Here is a 21,536-nt window from a genome sequence, read left to right as displayed (position 1 = left end):
CATCTCAACTAAACCAACAACCACATACTTCAAATTTGAAAGCCATAACCGAATATTTTTTGTATACATTAGACATATATATTCACTCAAGCAAACAAACAAATTTCCTTTCTACGTAACACCGCCTCCTTCTGCTTCTCGCAGCAGCAACAGGGAAGCCCCACAAAGGTTTGCTTCAATCTCTGGTGACGCCTCCCTCCACATGCCCTTCCTTCCTTCGCTCCTCACTGCTCGTCTTCATCGGTGTCGATGGATCTCCCCGCGCGTTCTAGGTTGTGCCGTTATGGACGCTTTAGCACTCGCTCATCGGCTATGTTGAGGAGATCAAATTGATGGATCGACGGGAAGGAGGTGGAGGGCAGCACGTGGTGGCGGGGACGGATGTGCCGCCAATGGGGAGTTGGGGACGCTGATGTGGGTCTGACACCAACAGGTTGTCTCGCGGCTCGACGTTCCCGACAGCTGCCTGCGGTACACGGGTCGCCCGCGACCCCGTGGTGCTCCTGGACCGCCACAACGGCGGACCGACCCCGCCTCCATGTACGCCTCGTCATCCTCCCACTCTGCTTGTTTGCTTCATAAGGAATAATTATCTCTATCAATAAACAACTTCTGATCATAGAAGAAAAAAACTGAAAAAAGATAATTATCTCATTTCAATCCTTACAACAACATGCCAGTTTGATCATTTATATGCATTGTACTCCCTCTGTCCCAAAATATAAGAGCATTTTTTTACATTACGATTGTGTCAAAAATGCTCTATTCTGGGATGGAGGGAGTAGTAAATTATGAGCATGCATCAGAGGGGACAATAGTAGCACCTTATATGAGTGTGAATTGGAGAGGAGATTATATGATGAGATTTGTTCACCCTATTCATTTCCTTCTTTTTAAATATGATGAAATCAACATCCTGTACATTAAAAAAAGTATGTTAGCTGATGAATTGTTTCTTATGAAACTGAGGTTTTGAGCATTGGAATCCAATTCATACAAATTTGAGAACGAAAGCTCTAAAACGTGAAACTAAAAGTTTATGGATAAAATATATATAACTACAACATTTTGACATTCCAAACTGGTCAGAGTATGTATTGACAATTATCATCAAGATGATATCCATAATGTAAATAATTAATGTTAACAACTCTAAGCTCCCATAATACAAGAGTATTTAACCAAAAACTACCACATTTCATGGAAACGTGACAGAAAACTACCACTTTACGATTTTGTGCGGAAAACTACCACTTTTGTCCTAATCCGTGGCAAAAAGCTACCAAGTCTCGAAACCGGTCGCTTGGCCCGCGCCAAGCACCAAACTAACCAGCCGGTCCCACGTTTCAGGTGCCACGGTGGCCAACCGACGCCCCCCGCGCGTTAACGGCGTGTCCGCGGTCGGAAACGGCGTCGTGAGAGGATCAACATCAAATGGTCGGTCCCACGTTTTGGTGCATTGAACGCAAACTGACAGCCGCCGTTTCCGACCGCGGACACGCCGTTAACGCGCGGCGGGTATCGGTTGGCCACCGTCGCACCTGAAACGTGGGACCGGCTGGTCAGTTTGGTGCTTAGCGCGGGCGAAGCGACCGGTTTCGAGACTTGGTAGTTTTTTGCCGCGGATTAGAACAAAAGTGGTAGTTTTCCGCACAAAATCGTAAAGTGGTAGTTATCTGTCACGTTTCCGTGAAATGTGGTAGTTTTTGGTTAAATACTCATAATACAATGAGCACGCCACAGTCACTGATGGTGCGGAAACATCACTAACTGTTCTATGTACGTCTAGAAATAACTCAGGATGGAGTACAAAATAATGTACCTTGAAGAAACATGAAACTATCTATACCTTGGACCTTGCTGTATGGGCACTGAGCCCGTACAGTCAGTGGTGTTGGTTGAGTTCATATTTGGAAAGAAGCTATGCACAACTTAAATACAAGGCGAGCAGTTCCCGACAGGTTCTGTCAAACGTGGATGCTAAGGCTAAGGAGATATATACACTACTGAGCACAGTGACAGACAGGCGATTTTCCATTTGCGATCTCTAGGCTTCACCATGCTGTGGAAACATAGATGTCATAAATATCCATTTGCGGGAAACTGGAACAAGAGCAACTACAGGAGATTTTCAGACCTGATATCATGCGGTGTTATAAATATCCATTGTGAGCCTTGTGCAACAGCAAAATCTACAAGGGTGTCCAAGCTTATTTTACGGCTCACTGCGTCCTGCACAAATCAGATACCACCGATAAGGTTTCATTTGTCATTAACAGGATGGTTGCACAAAGCGTAGTGTTTGCTCACCATGAATACATCAAACTCATCCATGGCCCTAAAAGGTGCTTCTGTCATCCCATGAAGTGCTAAAGCGAAGCAAAGTGTCGAAAAAGATCGCTCTCCCCCTGGACCAAGATGCATGGCAAAAGTTCTAGTTATCAAAAACATTAAAGATTCCTAAAGAAAAACGAATTGGTGAATAGTATTCTGAACAATAGATATAATGTGAAAAATACTATCTTGCAAGTTACAAGTGTGGCAAACTATACAGGTACCTGACAGTCCTCTAGTGTGTCTGACGGTGTCATGGGAGGCATCTTGAGGCATCGTTAGCTACATCAAACGCCATAAACAACTGTTACATGAAGCACAAATCCTCCAACCGCTATGTACACATCAAAATGGCAATGTTATGAAGGATTCACACCTCAATAGATAAAACTTTACTCTGGTAATCTATGTAGGTTAATCCACGGATACCTTTCTTTCTCAGGTGCTCATTGAACCTTCAAAACAATAAAAGAGGACGACCTATCAGGACTAACCGTTTCAACTGACAGACCAGAAAAATCAAAGCCAGGAGAAAAACAGATGAAAAATATCCAAGAAAGGAACGTGTATTTACAGCCATGTGAATTGCCGCTTCAAAAGGCCAGCATTTCTCTGGAACTTCTTCCACCACAAGTCCAAAGCTTTTTCACACGACTGCACAACAATATACGTGGGTCAAAAGCAGACCCAGTAGAGTGTAATGAACATATCAATGTCAAATATGCCAACATATCTAGGAAAACATGAACTAATGAACTTACATTGATGTTCGCCCTAAAACCTGCATACAGCTGTTGCTTACTGAAGATTTTCTGCTCCATTTTGTCATGCAATGCCCTCAGATCGTCTATGGACTCAACATGTCTGCTCAGATTATTATTACTATTATTATTCACAAACGATAAAAACTCATGGGCATTAACTTTTTCCTACCACTATGACCAAGTTGGTTCCAAATCTTCTGCTTTCTTGATCAAATCTCTGTTTCAGTCTATTTAACTTGCCACTTAATTGTTCTGGGGTGGATCCAGTAAAATTATTCAGAGCTTCCATATCGCTCTCAGGGCAAATAGTCGAAGCCTTTTTGAAGTTATCCTACCGAATATAAGGTCATCAGTCAGATGTGAGTCGGGTAACACAAAAGACCTGATACGTCCAGGTGTTAAAAATGATTCATAGAAATTAATGGAACACACACGCTGGATGTATTAAGTTGACAGTACGTCCAGCATTACTCTAATTGCAGTACATAAATCCTAAGATGAAGTTGCTGCTTTAAGTTCGGCCACTATTCAAGGTATGACCATTTCCAAAAATATACTCAAAAAACATGAGTTTGGTGGTTCTAGACCATCCTGAGACACCATCTGGTCATTCAATAGGTAAAAAACAAATTAGGTGAACACTCACACTAATCATACTACTTTATATTTCATCCTGTCATTATAAAATCAAGCATCGTTACTTTTATTGCCTCCTGCAGCATGCTAACATTCTCTCAATTTCTGAATGGATTTGTTAAATTGCCTTTCTCTTGTTGGATCTCACCTGATTTGTTTGATACCCTTGAAGCAAATACCATGACAAGAGCTTGAAGATTTCAAAGATACAGAGGGTTAGCAGAAAAGGATACACTGATTTCATCTGTTGAACTTAAGAGCCGAGTCTCTCCCTAACAGGTAGCTCAACTCTTAACATATTCATTACAGAAGCAGAAACAACGGGATACATGACCTGAATACTTGCATTGTGCATGCTTTTGCCCATGCCTCAAATTGGAACGATGTCCATGCTTTTGACCTCTACAAGTTAGCCACACTTCAGATAACCCAACGGCTGGAACCCCGATAATTTGGGTTATATGGCAAATGTTTAAACTGCTTGGGTCATGTTGGTCAATAGAGTAATTAACATGTTGGTTTTGTTCTGAGATGATATAAACTTGATGTATATAGTATTAGAGTACTAACATAGATCCTTTTTCTTTCAACATGTATCTTTATTGCATATACTTGAAGTAATATAATATGTCTAAGTGTACATGGTGAGTTCTTAAGTTATGGTTTTCAGAAGTATTTAAACATCATGTCTTTTATATGGCTGTCTACCTATCCAAAACAGTTGGCATTCAGGGTCAATTGAGCTATCAAACATAATATAAGACGCAAAAATATAAGTGTATGAGCATGCAGTGTATAATTGGTGAGATTAGGGGAATGTACTGAGAAGTGACAAGCATATTTCCTTGTGTGCCATCCTCGATGTTGCTTCCTTAGCTCACACAGTAGTTCTCTCACTATGTTCCGTACTCGACTTGATTGGCAGGCTTTAGCTAATTCGTGTTCATGTTGTAAGAAACGAACTCATGTGCTGCTCTTCTACCACTTTCTTGATGCAAATAACATCAACGGACCTGTACTGCTATGTATTAGTTCTCTGAAACATAACCACTTGTTCTTCCGATGTATATGTTTCTTGGCAAAATTTAGGGTAACACTAATCTTCTAGAGATTGTTGTAAGAAATAACTATAATTTAGGATCTTATCCCATCAGTGGGCTAATTCTATAAAACAAATAATAAGGAGATTTCTTAGGAGTACTGTATATGTTTGGAGTAATGAGGTAATTTTATCCTATGTGAATTTCTTTCTCTTGCCTTACCTGATTTTGTTTTCCCCTCCATTTTTTCAAGTTCCAAAGTTTGGCAGCAGCTAGGTTGATTTGGAGACATTTCCTGTTAGGAGTTAAACTTTGGTTTGGAGGCATTAAGCTTTGGCTGGAACTAGCTTTGTTATTTGGCATACTTATGTCAGCATTAAGGTAAAATAACTATCTACCACATTGTTTAATCTGGGGTTTACCCTGGTGCCAAGTGTACTATATTCTTATATTTTACTTTAATCTATGCGTTGCTCTTTATGTATCTCGGCATAAATGGCTCATCATACTAGGATTTAATGTAGTAATCTTACTTCTATTGCTTCTTGGTGAAGATGAATTATATTGCGTTTTCATGGAAGCAAGAGCCGTGTAGTTGTGTAGCGGGTCGCGGGAGAGGTAGTCGACAAGCGCGGGCTGGGCGGGAAGATGATGTCCGTGATGGCGACCATGCCGACAGGCAGGGCAGGGTCCGACGGTGGCTGTCATGGTGTTTCCGAGGGAGAGCAAGGCATTCGCCATCGTACACCTGAAGAAGTCGAAGCCCGGGCCGAAGTTGGCCACTGTGGCTGACGTGAAAGCTGACGGACCTAAAGGTCAGTGATGGGTCCGTCGTCGTTCTCTGAGCTTGGTGGAGATGCGGGATGAGAGCCGTGGTGCCATGTTAGACCTTGATCAACACGTCCGTATTTGATAAATGTGCCCATATTTTATTTTTTTATGGCAATGCATGGGTATTCGGTATTTGCCCGTAGCAACACATGGGCGTTTTACTAGTATCATCTAACATCCCAGCCAGCCTGTGCAATCGCTTCTACTACTTCTTTGATTGGGCATGCACGCTGCATGCAGCGTCCGAGCGCGCGCGCGAAAGTAGCAGCAACACCGCGCGCATGAGCTGGCGCCTAGGTTCCGAACTCCGAAGCGTGAAGAAAATGAATTGAACGTGGGTCTTTTTTTAAACGAGAATTGAGTGTGGGTTTGCATGCGTGGGGATTGCTTTGAAGTAAATTGGGCATGAATACCGAAGGAGCAGCGCTTATTTCAGACTACTCACAGTGGGAGTAACATAGATAGTAACATCACACATATCTAGATAAAGTAGATGATGTGACAAGCAATAAATGAAGAAAGAGAGGGGAGTAGTAACATAGCTGGTTACTAGTATTATGAATAATGTCACACATATCAACACAAAATGTGTCTATAACCTAATAAATAAAGAAAAAAGTCCATTTTACTACCCTGAATAAAGTGGGTGGTTCACTTTACCCCCGATCTATTTTTCGGTTTCTATACCCCCCTAAACAATCTCATACCGGACAAAAAAACACCCTAGATGGTTTACCCAGACCAGGTGGTGACGTGGACACAGTCAAAGTGGTATTTGACCTGTGGGTGGGTCCCACTCGTCAGTTTTTTTTTAAAACAAAGAAATAAAAAAAGAAAAAAGGGGCGGCCCCCTACTACAGTAGCAGCCGGCCACAGCGGCAGCAGCCGGTGCGCGCGGAGCCGACAGGCGGCCGGGGCGGGCGGAGCCGGCGTGCGACGGGTTCGCGCGCGCGAGGGCAGAGCGGCGCGGACCGGCTTGGGCGCGGACGGGGCCGCGCACGCGAAGGCAGAGTGGGGCCGGGCGGAGCCGGCGCGCGCCGTGCGGGGGAGGTCGGGCACGGCCAGGTGCAGCGACGGGTTAACACGCGCGAGGGCAGAGCGGCGCGGACCGGCTTGGGCGAGGATGAGGCCGCGCACGCGATGGCAAAGCAGGGGCGGTCGGAGCCGGCGGGCGGTTGGGGACGACGGCGCGAGCAGCGCGCAAGGGCGGCCGGAGTCGACGGCTGATGAGGAACACTAGATGAGAAGAAAGAAAACACATGCCAGATCTGTTTGGCTACTTCTAGATGCTTCCACTCTAGTGTAGTATTTTTTTTTCCTTTTCTTTTCTATCCTACCTACTGTTTTCTAGAGTCTTCTAGTTGTGAGTAGCTATGAGTAGAATGGTGAAACTTACATAATGTTTTCTAGAGTATTCCAGCTATAAGTAGAAGTATGTGAAGGCTTCCCAAAGCCCTATAAATAGAGGTCCTCGCCTCTACTTTGGAGGCAGACTATGTACCCCTACCTATAATAGAACTTGTTGTTCTTATCTAAGATCTTGGAGTAGATCTTGTCCCTAGGAGTTCTGGATTGAACTCTTGCTGCCCTATCAACCTACATTCACCTCTAGAGCGATATCTAGCGCAGCACGTTGAAGCTGTTCCTTCAACACTTGTGTTGTACACATTGTAGCAGCAAGGTGGAGTTGCTCCTCCACAAACTTTGTGCTGCTTCAGGTGGTATCAGAGCCTCGTTGACCCATACTAGTTCTTGTTGTCCTCTTCGAGAGTAAGTTGCAGCAAGCAATGGAGCAATTGGAGAAGAGGATGGATGTTGCTGAACAACAAATCAAAGAGCTGCGTGAAGATCTTAATAGGAGATTTGACCAGCTGGTTGAGATGATAAGAAAGGGTGTCCCCCTGCTACCAATGAAGGAGATTCATCTAAAGAAAAGGAAAGAAATACTACACCAGAGTGGAAGCATCTAGAAGTAGCCAAACAGATCTGGCATGTGTTTTCTTTCTTCTCATCTAGTGTTCCTCATCATTAAGAAGAGGAAGATGTTCATCAAGGAAGAAGGAGAGGTAATCTTGGAGCAAGACCGCCACGACAACATGTTGTTCAACATGCTTCAAGAAGGCCAATTTATGTTGAGGCTTCTGAAGGTGAAGAATATGATGATGCCCTTGTAGAGCCAAATCTCTACGCATATCGGAGAGCACCCAACCCTACGTATATCCCACGGTGCGCCATTACTATCTGACTTAGTAATGGCGCACGTGCGCCATTACTAACAATTTTTTTTAATTTTTTTCAGAAATTTTTCCAATTTTTTTTAAAAAAATTCATTAATTTTTTTTTTCTTAATCTCGGGTCACTAAGGCTTAATCTCAAGTCAAATTGCACTCCGTGGTCAAACTTCCGGAAAGGTCACCCATCCTCACACTACTCCAGCCCGAGCACGCTTAACTTCGCAGTTCTATCCAACCCCAGCAACAGCACTTCACAGGCACTTGTTGATATATTTATCATATCAATCCTATTAAACCTGATTGATGTCTAGGACTTTGTTCATGTTCATGAGTGTGATGAAATTTTGAAAAAATATTTCAAACTTCCCGGTCATATTACGTATCATATTTTGAAAAAAAAATCTAAAAAAAGTTTTTTTGAAACCAATTTTTTTTCTGTTACTAGTGGCGCACCTACCAAATGGTGCGCCGCTAGTAACTTTGAATTTTTTTCATTTTCCCCCCTCTAGATCTTAAAAGCCCCGTATCTTTCGTTCTGTTAGGTTTTTGGGGATTTTGAAGATGTTGAATGGGATTCCCCCGGCTCAAATCGTATGTAACTTTTCGAGTAGATAATTTTTCATATAAAAAACTTTTTAATCCGAGTTCGTATGCAAAAGTTATGCCCATTTTACAAATTCCAGAGAGATTTTGCAAATAAAGTCGAAATTCATATTTGTAAATTTTCCCAACAACTAGACCACATATCACATGGGAAACTTATTTTATTTTTATTTTTTGACATTTCCATCATTTTCGTTTATTTTTTCTAAAACTGAAAAGGCGGTCCGGGGGGTGCATTCGGTGGAATTTTTGGGCAAAGTTAGTAATGGCGCACCGTGGGTGTGGTGCAACTAGTAATGGCGCACCACACCCACGGTGCGCCATTACTAACCTTGAAAAAAAATAAAAAATTTGATAGTAGTGGCGCACCGAGGGTGTGGTGCGCCATTACTAGTTAAAGTAGGCGCACTGTCCCCTCGGTGCGCCATTACTAGTTTTGAAAAAAAAATTAAAAAAATTGTTAGTAGTGGCCCACCGAGGGTGATGGCGCACTATCCCCTGGTGCGCCATTACTAGTTTTGAAAAAAAATAAAAAAAATTATTAGTAGTGGCGCACCGTGGATGTGGTGCGCCATTAGTATTTGGACACTAATGGCGTACCAACACATGGTGCGCCATTAGTATATAGTAGTGTGGCGTAGCACATGTGTGGTGCGCCATTAGTGTCCATATTATTTATAGCCCTTTTCCTAGTAGTGTGATGCCAGAGCTTCGTCAATGGGACCCTGACGCTCCAGCCTAAATTGGCCTCTCCTTTCTCTTATTGTGCCCCGACGACCACACTTCTTACTACAACAGGTACGTGGTGTGTGATGACATTTTGATATGTGATTTTTGATGAATCGACCCGCCATTATGATATGTGATTTGTGGTGATGTTCTCGAAACAGGGTTTCGTCCCCCTTTATAAATAAAGGCACAAATAGCCGAACTGATACAAATTGATGAGGAAACCCTTAAAAGTAGGCCAAAAGAAAAATACAACAACATCTGAGCGAGTGGCACAAGTACCCTTAACCTGAAGCCACACAAGAAAACATGAGACGCCTGACCTGAGCGAGTGGCACAAGTACACATCTAAAAGATAGCAGACCATCAGGACCACCCCACGCGAAAGTATTGGGTGCCACATGTCAGGCACAAGGCAAGCCCGAAACCGTTGGCAAGCTGCAACCGAAATGGACCTGGGTTCAACAAGGACGCCCCCAAGAGGGTAATGATGCAACACGCCACCGTCGTCGGGTCCGAAGGACGGACAAGGGTTTTCATCCCGGAACCCAGGCAACGTGAGGAGACCCACAACAACACCCCGTGAAGGTAAGTGACGCCTGTAGGCATCATTGTTGCCGGCACCAAAGCGCGGAGCTTTCTCTCGGCCCTCACAAATGCCCTACAGGGTACCAAGGTTGCCGACCCAACCCGAGAGGGAAGAGGCCAATGCCGCCAACGCAGGGCTTCCAGATCCAGGCATGGGAGCCGCCACCGCCGAAGCCATGCCGACACCAGGATCGCCCGCCACGCCTCCCCTGGTACCTGTTGGCTTTTGATCGGTAGATCAAATTGCCCAGGAGCTACATAACGTACACCAGGAGTAGCTCGCAAGCAGCTGGATGGTTTCCAGTACGTGCCTGTGCACGTATCGCCGTATGCGACGTACGTGAAGTAGCCTGGCCTTGCTTGCTGGATCGATTGGACGGGACGTCTCGGTGAAAACTCCTGGTAAACTTAGTGAACAAAACGACAGACAAAACTGATTGGTTTTGATGGCTAAAGGCCCGTGTCGAGCCTTTGCCTTGTATTGCTTTTCTCTTTTTCTTGGTACAGATTACAGGGGCTGGGTACATGTATATATAGCTGGAAGGCTAGCTAATTACATGATCAAGACGTAGAGGATATCTAATCCTAGTAGGACTACCAATCCTAGATGGACTTGGATACATGCACGTTCCGTGCAAGTTAAGTCGTGCTTAACTCTAACAGTACCCACACAGATAGCCATGGAAAGACACCACCCACGTTGACACGCTACCCGCCGCAGAGCCAGACGTGCAGCCTCCCCATCCAGGGCTGCCACCCCGGCATCCAAGACGTACCCACCACCGCCAGAAAAGCTACAAGCCATCCGGGAACCATGCACTAGGAATTGGACAACGAAAGAGTGGAACCGTCGTTGGTCCGGCCAGACGTCTCCGATGGCAGCCCGCACGCCAAGAACTCCACCTCGGCCGGGAACGCAGATCCAAGAGGTCAGCCAACATCGTCAGCGGGGAAGCCCCCTCCAAGAGTGACGGCCCCCACAAGTCAGAATTAGTCCAGCTCATGAGGCCCGCTGCAACCTAACCCTAGATCCAGTACACCGCCGTCCGCCGAGAACCCTGCATGCTTCTACAACCACCGCCGGCCATGGCCTGGCCTGAGCAAAGTCACTCCATGCCGAAAAGGATACCGCCTCGGGCCGTCCGCCCACGTAGATGCACCGGATCCACGCTAGCTCGCGTTAGATCTGTCGCCGTCCCGAGCACAAACACACATGAGCTCGAACCCGCAACACCACCGCGAGGAACCGCAGCCCGCCACCGCCACCGAGCTCCTCCCTGCCGCCGCACGCCAGCTAGCACGCATGCCGAGTCACCGTCATCCGCCGCCCAGATCCGCTTGTGTCGAACGCTTAGCGCAAGCCCACGCAGCCGCCACCCGGCCATGAACAAGCCACACCACCGCCGCATCGCCACAACGAAAAGCGTCGCCGGGGCAGAGGCTCGCGTCACGACACCGCGCCCCACGCGAGCACGACGCTCCTGCCCGAATGAGCCGCCCCGCTCCAGCCGTCCGCGCACGAGGGAAGAAGTGCCCCACCGCCGGCCACCACACGGGGCTTTGCCCAAGCAGCTTCGGCCGGTGGCGGCGACAGGGAGGAGAAGGGGCAAAGGAGATGGGAGGGAGGGTGCCGCTGCCGGCCAAGTCGCCCGATGCTAGGGGCGACGCGGGGGCCTAGAGATATCGCTTGGGAGCGGTCGCATGTTTCTGGAAGATTTGTGATGATGTTGTGACTGTTAGAGTCTTAGAGATTAAGTTGTGACTATAAAAAATATGATTTTTGACGCCATTTGTGCTTGTAACAAATACCAAAGTTGTACTAAGTCTGCGACACTTATTTTGAGACGGAGGGAGTATGTATGATGCTCATTAAATCAATTTAATGTTGATTTGTATTGTGTTAAGCATGTCAAGACATCTAACCTCAGTAATTTAGGGCTCGATGTACCATGCCTAACACATTACAGAGGAACATTGGGGAGGAGGGGACGACTTTGACTTGGTTGTCATTCAGGGTGAGTACCGACACCATTAGGTGGTCAAGGCAGCTTGTTAGGAGAGCTCTTTTGCCATCCATGGTGACGTGGCCTCTGTCCAAGGTGACTGCCGCAGTCAGCAGAAGGGAGAGAACCGTAGGTACACCATGTTGCAGGTCGATCGCGTGGGGATGAGGGTGGTTGGTCAGGCAGGTGTGTGCATGTGGCTGTGTTGGGTAGGGTTTAGACAGAGAGCTAGGGGAGATTTGCAGCTGGTTGGGGCAGGCAGGGTGATGCTCATGGGAGCTCCTCTCTGCCGTATTTTGCGGCAAATAGCAGCCGTACGTACACATAAATGGCCACATGGGCCAGCCCAGCTGCAGGACCGCGGTATGCAAAATTCCAAAATTTTGTGTTGTTGTTGGGAGTCGAGCACACGACGTTATGCTCTAGGACGCACCGGCGTACCAATGCACAAAGAAAGCAATTGTCACTAATAAGTATCACGCTAATTTAAGAACTAGGAACGGCCATAGAACTGAACGAGTTTTTAAATTTCAAGCGCGCTTTTTTGATGAAAAAACTGAATACTTTTTCAAACGCCGTCATTTTTCTACACTGTGAGCAAAATATTGAAAACATGAACAATCCTAAAAAAATTGATCGCATTTTATAATTTTAAAAAATGAGAACAATATTTGAAACTCTGGACTTTCAAGAAAATACGAACAAATTTTAAAATTGCGAACAGTTTTCAAGAAATATGACTTTTTTATACCTTGACCTTTTTTCAAAATGTGAACGAATTTCAAAATTCTAAATACTTTGGAAAATGCGAACATTTTTGTTCAGCATGAACAAATTTTGGAATTTTTGAACATATTTTGCACACACGAAGAAATTTTGAAAAAAGGTGAACAAAACAATTACGAACATTTTTTAAAATATGAATAAATTTGAAACTCTAAACACTTTTGAAACGTGAACAAACTTTGAAGTCACAAACAATATTTTGGAAAAATGAACAATGTTTTGAAACTTCTAAGTTTTTGGAAAACGTGAACAAATTTCAAAATTCTAAACTTCTTGAAAAACGTGATATGGAATTTGGAATTTTCCAAAAAATGTAAAAAAACAAACAATTTTGGAATGTGTTAATTTTTTTTTGAATTTTGCGATCTTTTTGAAAGGCAAACAAGAAAGTATGAACTAAAAAACGAAAACAAAGAAATGAAAAAAGAAACAGAAAGAAATGAAATGAAACAGGAAAAGAAAAAACATACACAAGAGAAAACCGCTAAACCGGTATAAAAAGAAAAAAAACCGGTTCAGGGAGTGGGTCGGCCCAATTCTCGAGCTCGGGGGTATGCATGTGGGAACCCTCGACAGTTTGACGCATTAAGCGTCAAATAGGATTTTCCGATGGTCATGGCATGTCACGACTCCACTCTTCTGGTTTGACTGTTGTAATATTATAATCATCATACCGGGACATAACATAAAGAAATTCCATCCTGATATTTTCAACTATTGAAATATATTTAAGTGATCGATGGAGTAGAATGATTAAAAGTAATTGAGTTTTGAAACTCTAACAGATCACTTTAGGTTAATTGGTGCCCTCTCTGTCCGGTTGCCTAACTTCAACTAATACGTGTAGTGAACTAGTGCCTGTGATCTGGTAATCAAATTGCTCTTTGAAGCAAGTTATTTTCCAATCATTATATATATATATATGTATGTATGTATGTATGTATGTATGTATGTATGTATGTATCTATATATATATATATATTATATATATATATATATATATATATATATATATATATATATATATATATATATATATATATATATATATATATAGACACACATATAATGAACTTGTGTACGACTAGCATTTGTTATGCCCAGTAATCTGTACACAGATGAGAGGATAACGGACACCAAGTGCCCCTAAACACACACACACACAAGTGCCCCCTTATCCAAATCCACTCATAGACACCGCCGCATGCCAAGACCCGTGGGGATGAGATGCTTCACGGAATTTAATCGGCAAGCTATGTTCTGCAGACTGTCCTCAAAGCACTGGGTGTTCTGCCTGTCCCAACCAAGATGCAGTGTGGAAGCGGGCTGAGTTGCATAGCAGAGCGTCTGGCCATATTGAGTATATTGATATATATGTCCACGAGGCTCAAACAATACTACAACTATTTCACTAATCCCCTCTCTTCCTTCTAACGTGGTATCAGTTTTATCTCGATCCTGAACCCTAGCCGCTGCCGCTTCCGCATCACGCCGCCCCCGGGCCGGTCAATCTTCATGATCGCCACTGGGGGCCGCGCAGCCCAGACCTAGGGTTCATTGCCATTTGTGTTGACCGGTTGTTCTAAATAGTCTTTTTCCAAATCTGTTGATTCGGATTTTCTCTCTCGTCCATGTTGGTGTTATTTTTTGGTTATCCGATCTATTGATCGGTTTGCGTGACTGCGTCGTCCGTCCGCTGTCGTTGGTCTGCGCAGCTACTCCGACGTTTGATCGCAGCCTGCAACAACTCTCACGCGGCGTTGCACAAGGCCACCGAACGCGTCCCACGCGGCCGTGGTTGCCGCTGGTGTGGCCGATCGCTCGCGTTGCTCCAGTGGACAACACGTCCATGGATGGATCTGGTTGTGTTCCGTGCGTGTGCCCTTCACATGCATGCTACACACGCAATCGATCTTCTGCTAACTCTCGTTTCTCTGTTGGGTTGCACGCTCCTGCTACGTCCGGCGGTGGAGCGCACGACGCCGGGTTCCTCCATCATCAGGTTGCGTGAAGATCGTCATCGAGTACAACAAATCTTTTAGCGATCGAGCAATGGGCTGCCGGTGCGTCGTCCCGTCGGGTCGTAACACCGTCGCCCTATAATTCTCCTCGTGGCTGCACCGATCCACACCGCCGCTGCGTCGTCCCTTCGGGCCGAAGCGCCACGACATGTGGTCCTCGCCACCGCCCTGAGGCCGTTCCCGTGGTTGCATCAACCCGTGCGCTGCCGTCGCGTCGCCTCTTTGGGCTATCTTGCCGCGGTCGCGGTCAACCGCCGCCTCGAGGTCGTCCCCTCCTGGCCATCCCCGAGGCTGCACCGACCCTCGCGCTGCCGCTGCGTCGCCCCGTCGAGCCGTAGTGAGCGTGGCACGTGGTCCTTGCAACCGCCCTGAGGTCTTCCCCGCCGTCGCCCCGACCCACGCGCTGCTGCTGCGTCACCTCTTCGGGCGTAGCGTCGCGGCACGCGGTCCACTCCGCCGTCCCCGCGCGACTTCTACGTGGTATGTGTCGCGCCGCCTCCCTAGGTGCGGGAACGCCACCGTCCACGTCGGTCCTCGTCACGCTGTCGGGTTCTTCCTCGCCTACATCGAGCACCGTCGCCGCGCTTCTGACCTAGCCGCCGCTGCCGCCGCCTCCTCAGGCCGTCGTCGCCGCTTTTCTTCCCGGTCCATGACGACTACCTCGGCTCCGGCCATCCCGGCTCGACATCGACCACGGTGTCCTTCGCACGGTTACCTCGACCACGGCTACATCACCCTACGCTCTCGGCTACATCGACATCGGCACAAAGGGCTACCGCCTTACTTGAGCAATCTCGTCGGTTTCCACTCCAGCCATGACTTCTGTGATGCATCGACCGTTACGACAGTGGGGGGGTGTCCGTCGGCTTGCCTTCGGATTCTTCTCCAATCTCGCCGTCTACGTCGCTACCGTTGTGACTGCGGAGGAATGTTGAGTATATTAATTATTAGAAAAGACGAGATAGACTAGGATTTGTTCCTGGCTTGTCTTGTACTTCAAGTTATTCATTGTACTTCTATATATATGCTCACGAGGCTCAAGCAATACAACAACTATTCCACCAATCCTCTCTCTCCCTTCTAACAGGCCAGAGACAGCTGTCCCTGCATCATAGCATTCACGGCTGGGGAAGTCATACAATCTTCTGCGCGGTCAGTTTGCAACACTTGCTGGAAGATAACGAGAGACTTGTGCAACACTTGCCCGTGAGGAACTTGATGGTCACAGTCACACAGGCAGAGGTAACATCTGCTGTCGTAGTAAAACCTACAAATTTGTTTAGAGACATACAAATTTTCCCGCTCTCCTTGATACACAGGCTGGCTGGGTCGTTGTCCAAATCTGAAATCATAGAAAAAATCAGAGATACCGTGTTCTATGCGAAGGGAAAAAAATCTGTAAATCCATAGTAAACATTTATATTGAATGGCTCAACATATGTTTCCGTAGCGAGGGGAAACAGGAGATACCGCGTTCGAAATTGCTAAAAAATATAGCTTTTATATGCACTGTTTTTTCCGCAGTTGCTTCCCAAATTTAAACATATGCCATGTATATGTAGGCACAAATAAGTAACACTCATGCACGTCGCACAAACAGTTGGTGAAATTTTCTAGGGGTCTAGAATTATGGAACCAGACAGTTGCCTCGACAACTATTTTGCTTAGTGAAAATGAGTATAGCAGCAGGTTGCAAATGTATCCGAATGCATGAGATAAGAACATGTTAATTAGGAGACCAAGATGGTTAGAGAGTGAATCTATCCTCCTATAACCAAGCAACGCGGAAGTGTTTGGGCTGATGGGCCACAGGTTTAATCAAGATGCCTCACAATGATTTCCAGTAACCACAATTTGTTGGGACGCTTTTCGGTTTGTCGAGGAAACGGTTTGGTTCCCCTCTTGGATGAAGTTATTTTTTTTTTTAACATCAGTACAGACACAAAACGCTCATATACACGCGCATACACTCATCCCTATGAACGCACACATGCACACCCTATCCCTATGAGCATCTCCGAAAGACTGAGCCGGCATATCATCTTGAAATTTACGAAGTCGCCGTAGGCACCTCGTCGTGGACGGGAACGTCTCCTCCCACTGAATACGCATCACCGGAAATCTTGAAATAAATCCAGGAATAAATGCGAGCACCAAGATTTGAACCCTGGTGGGCTGGGATACCACAGTCCCTCTAACCATCCAACCACAGGTTGGTTCGCCTTGGATGAAGTTATTAGATCGGTGATACTGCAAACAATGATCCGCTCACTAGGGCCATTAGAAAGCAACTACTCCCTCCCTTTTTATTTAGTATGTGTATTAGATTTGGCCAAAGTCAATCTTTGTAAACTTTGACAAAGTTTACAAACTAATATATTAACATATACAATAACAAATCAATACTATTAAATTTATAATTGAATGTATTTGTTATGATAAATATTTATAATGATTTCTATAAATTTGGTCAAACTTTACAAAGTTTGACTTCAGTCAACTCTAATACACAGAGTAAATAAAAACGAAGGACTAGTACTTAATTGGGCAGTTTGCTTTTGTGCAAGGCCCCGTATGATGCTCAGGTTCTCTTTGCATGAAGGGAATTATCTTGGTGGACGAGCAGTTGTTTTTTGGTGTATCATTGACCCTCCAACACTTAAAGCCCTGCCAATTTGTGAAGCTTTGTCAATATATTCACGTTGCATCAGATTGCAAGGTGATGGTCGAGGCCATCAAGAAGTGAAGTTCAGGAAGTTATGAATATAAGCAACTCAATACACCATAAACAGATCACTAGCATTCTAAAAAAACGATCCTCGTGGAATAATGGGGAGAAATACCAATAAATAGACCAACTGTAAACGTTGCAGGTTTCATGGCTCACACCATAGTAAAGGCATATGGTGCTTGGATGGAGCCCATGTCACGTTAAATTGATTATAGGGTTAACACATTGGAATATCTAAAATAGGCCTCTGAGAATGCGTCAGACTGGTGTGTGTTCCAGACCCAACAATGCGGCTTGGTTGGGGCCTCCGGCTTTAGATGTTAGGCTTTACTGCTATGCCTATTTGGTATTCGGCTCGGACAATCGGTATCCGTTCATCAAGTGGATAGGAGTAATGACAAATGTTGCCAAGATGGTTGATGTATCTCTACTCCTAAGGGGCGATTTGGTAGTCTCCGTTTCATCTGGGGTTTTTTTTCGTCTCAACCTCCCACCTTCGTCTGATTTTTTCGTCCCTCCTCCCATACTATCTACCCACTCTATTTCGCCTGGTTTCTTTTTCGTCTCTGCTCTCATCACCATTTTCCACAGGTTTTTTCTCATCATCTCGAATAGAGCGGAAAAAACCCTACATAATACCGTCAGTTTAATTAGGAAGCTTCCTATGAGACGTAGTACTAGGAAGTATTCCTTCCCTTGATGATTTGTTTCAATTCAATATGGTAGTAAATTAGGCCAACATTCACCACTATTTATCACGGCCATCAATCGTATCCATTCCTGCCAGTTTTACCATGCGTCTTCATATCGTACGTGTATGTATATATATGTACTAACAGGTTCTATTTTTCCCTTGATCGATCAACACACATGCGTAGGTAGGAAGGAGAGAAAACCTAATAGTACAGCGGGCGAAAGGATCGACGGCGAGCTTCATCGTCACATACGCGTCGGAGTACATGGCCGACCGGCTGGGGCATCTAGGACTTGAAACTGGCGAAGAAGGGCCTGTTCTGATCTCCTCCGACTCCAAACTTCTAAAAAAATTGGCCCGAAGCTAGCCCGAACGCAATAGCTTCGTGAAGATGAAATCCATGAAGCCATCGTGGGCTCTAGTACAATTTTCTGGAGCGAGGGATTCCCAGCACCACAATTTTTGGAAGCTGAAGTTCTGATTATTTACCACCGTATTGCCACCGCCAAGAGAAAACACTTCGCCGGGTCCTCTCTCGATCCTGCACACCTTGCTCGCTCACATCTTTCCCCTCTCCCTTGTCGTCTCCTGTCAAGCCGTCACCGCCGCCGTTCCCGCCGCCAGACGCAGCTGCCCCCGTCCCCGGCCGGAATCTCTCCTCCGCCAACAGATCTGGCCGTCCCAGGCTGGTTCCCGCCGGATCCCGTCCTCGGCGCCGCCAGTCGCGCGGGGTGGAAGGAGCTGCGACAGCATGGCTTAGAGGAGCTCGATGCCATTGACGACCATCCTGAGCCTGGAGAAGAACGACCACTCGTTTCACTTTTTTTTCAGCATGTGAGCGGGTCAGCCCGAAATGGGCTGCTTCCAGCCGGCCCAAGGTGGCAAGATGCTGGGCTTTAACGCCCCAGCTGGGCTGCCAGCTCACCCAAGCGCTAGGAGAAGTTGCCTCGACTCCATGACGTTTCGAGTAGCGCCACCTGAAGCGAGAAGTCGGGGTAGAAGCCAGATACAAGAAGTTTTGCAGAAGCTGGCGTGTTTCAGAACAGGCCCGAAGGCGTGGGTATTGGTAGAGCTTCGACAAGCTGCCCTCGTCCTGCCCATCGTCTTCGCCATCGGTCCCCGGGTGACCACACTGGAACTCCGCGACGCCGCCAAGGCGACACGGCCACGGCCAGTCCGGTCCCTCATGGAGCCACCATTTGGACCGGCCAACCACACCGGCGTCAACATGCAGGGGCAGCAGCAAGGTGGGCGTCCTGCGCGGTTGCTGTGGCGAGGTGGTGGACATGCGTGAGAGCCAGCGGTGAGGTGGGTGATGTCCCGGGGCAAGTACGCGTCTGTTAGCCATGAACCTTCTTTAGTAGTTTGTTTCCATGAGCCAATGATTTCCTGTGTTTGGGCCTTGCCATAATTAGCGGATCAACCCTGACGTGCAGTTTGTTGTTGGATGATGTCATGATTTTCAGATCAAGTCATGTTTCTCTTGTACTTCCTGTTTCCTGTGCGACTGAGTAAAAGTGCAGAACGTGAATGCAGTCATATTCAGTTATGGAGGTGTACATTTATACAAGACTAGTGGTCACTGGTAGAGAATAGGCCTTTAGTCCCGGTTCGCAAAGGCCATTAATCCCGGCTGTGCAACCGGGACTAAATATGCGCGACTAAAGGCCCCCCCTTTAATCGCGCCTCTTACGAACCGCGACTAAAGGCCCGTCCACGTGGTCGCCAGGAGTCCGTCGGGGCGGAGGACCTTTAGTCCCGGTTCTCGTGGCTAACCGGGACTAAAGGCCTCCTCCGCAGGTTTAGGGTTTTAGCCCCCCTAAACCTGGTTTTTTTGTGAATTTTTTTTATTTTTTTTTATTTTCAAATTTCTGAATTATTTTAACCTCTAATCTCTAATCACCACCCCTCATCACTGCTCAATTTATCCTCTAATCTCTAATCACCCCTCATCATTCCAAATCATCTAACTTCCCGGACGGTCACCCATCCTCTCACTACTCCAGCCTGAGCACGCTTAACTTCGGGTTCTATTCTCCCTCGTTTCCAAGTCTGCACTTGTTGTTTTCCTGATAATAGTAGGATGTCAATTCTATTAACCCTCAGGAATTTAGCTTGAGCATGAAGTGACACATTTCACTGTTTGAGTTTGAAACTATTGTTTTAAAAAACAATAATTATTTAGTAACACTAATATTTCTGGAATAATTAGTTTGACCATTGTTTGACCACTGTTTGACCACAGTTTGACAAGATTTGACCAAAATTTAAAAAAAACTGAAATAATTATTTAGTAACACTAATATTTTAGAATAATTAGTTTGACCATTGTTTGACCACAGTTTGACCACAATTTGAAATTTTTTGAATTTTTTTGCCTCTCCAGATCTTAAAAGCCCCGTATCTTTTTTTCTGTTAGGTTTTTGAGGATTTTGACAATGTTTTCTATAAATTTGGTTAAAATAGAGATACTTTGACTTCGAACAAAACTTATACGCTGACTAAAAATGACCGAAGGGAGTACCAAATATATCCTATGAAGTGGCCAATAATATATATCTAAATCCGACAAACATTAATGATGTGAGGAAATTCTCTTAGAAACGTAGACGGCACAGCTGCCTGGATCACTAACAGCAGATGACAGTTTGTCCTCAACCATAGCCTATATTTACTGCGATGTGGGCATATGAGAGGCACGCCTCATGGAAGGAAATGTTCCGTCTCCAATAAGGAAATGAAGACGGTGGATGTGACACGGAGAGTACAAACACATGTAGGTCTCGATATGGGAGGAAAGGGAGGGAGAAAAGGTGAGGGTTAGCGGTGCAGCAAGCCCAGTCCAAGTACGTGGAATTGTATGATTTTCGCTAATTAATCGCTACCTCTAAACGTTCCTTCGATCGTTAGGGGGGGGGGGGAGGCCCCTGCTCCCCCCCCTTGTCCCCGCCACCTGAGCAAGCCAGACATGGAGATGGGTGAAGAGATAACCTTGACGAGGGGAGTGAGCTCGGTCCATGGCGCGGGTGGGAGTAGAGGAAGGGCGATCCATGGCATGGCGGAAGGTGCGATGAGCGCGAAAGTAGAAGGCCCCCTCTCATATCTTGGCACGCAAGCAAGTCTGTCAAGGTGGAAGAATCCTGCCATTTGACGACGGCATTGGCAACCTTGGCATGTTGTTGTTCGCCGGTTGTGCGCGGATCTGGCTACCACTTGGTCTCTCGATCTGCCCCTTCACTTTGTTTGATGAGAAGAGGGGAGGGGATGAGAGGGGGAAGGGCGGTGAGAGACGAGGTCGCCGTTTCTGTTGGCTGTGGGGGCAAGGGCAGAGAGAGGGAAGTGGGTGATGCCGGTGAAGTCTATGGATCTGGAGAGGGAGGGGAGAGATTGAGGGGAATGAGAGAGTGAGTGGTGAGGAGAGGGAGTGGATAGAGTGCGGTCATGCGGGAGAGGACAGTAAGTCAGTATAGGAGGGGTATAATGGAAATATCATAAAAATAAAGCACTATTTATACCTACGCACTACATATTCAGAATATTAT

The 21,536-nt window shown here is 46.0% G+C and overlaps 1 protein-coding gene across 1 annotated transcript; it reads right to left on the bottom strand.

The window, feature by feature from the left end:
• Nucleotides 1-1,986: 1,986 nt before the first annotated feature.
• Nucleotides 1,987-18,747, bottom strand: LOC141042631 (uncharacterized). The gene is made up of 10 exons (XM_073511481.1): nucleotides 18,663-18,747; nucleotides 6,464-6,828; nucleotides 3,639-3,701; nucleotides 3,295-3,429; nucleotides 3,124-3,218; nucleotides 2,711-2,789; nucleotides 2,559-2,616; nucleotides 2,311-2,408; nucleotides 2,138-2,232; nucleotides 1,987-2,062 (listed from the first exon to the last, which is right to left on the bottom strand). The coding sequence occupies exons 1-10, from the start codon at nucleotides 18,745-18,747 to the stop codon at nucleotides 1,987-1,989; spliced, it is 1,149 nt and encodes a 382-aa protein (XP_073367582.1).
• Between the last annotated feature and the right edge of the window lie 2,789 nt (nucleotides 18,748-21,536).

The sequence above is a fragment of the Aegilops tauschii genome, chromosome 3 (genome assembly GCF_002575655.3).
Source record: "Aegilops tauschii subsp. strangulata cultivar AL8/78 chromosome 3, Aet v6.0, whole genome shotgun sequence".
Taxonomy (NCBI): domain Eukaryota; kingdom Viridiplantae; phylum Streptophyta; class Magnoliopsida; order Poales; family Poaceae; genus Aegilops; species Aegilops tauschii.
Note: the sequence above shows the minus strand (reverse complement) of the source record. Positions and strands in the feature narration are given on the sequence as shown.

Bases quoted from the DNA above. Each gene is read 5' to 3' on its own strand.
- LOC141042631 (XM_073511481.1), bottom strand. From the start codon at position 18,747: ATGCTGTCGCAGCTCCTTCCACCCCGCGCGACTGGCGGCGCCGAGGAC. The intron at 6,829-18,662 runs GTTGGCGGAGGA...GTTCCTCATCAG, and splicing joins AGCCTGGGACGGCCAGATCT to CCGTCGACTCCGGCCGCCCT. The intron at 2,617-2,710 runs GTGTGAATCCTT...CGTTTGATGTAG, and splicing joins GTAAAGTTTTATCTATTGAG to CTAACGATGCCTCAAGATGC.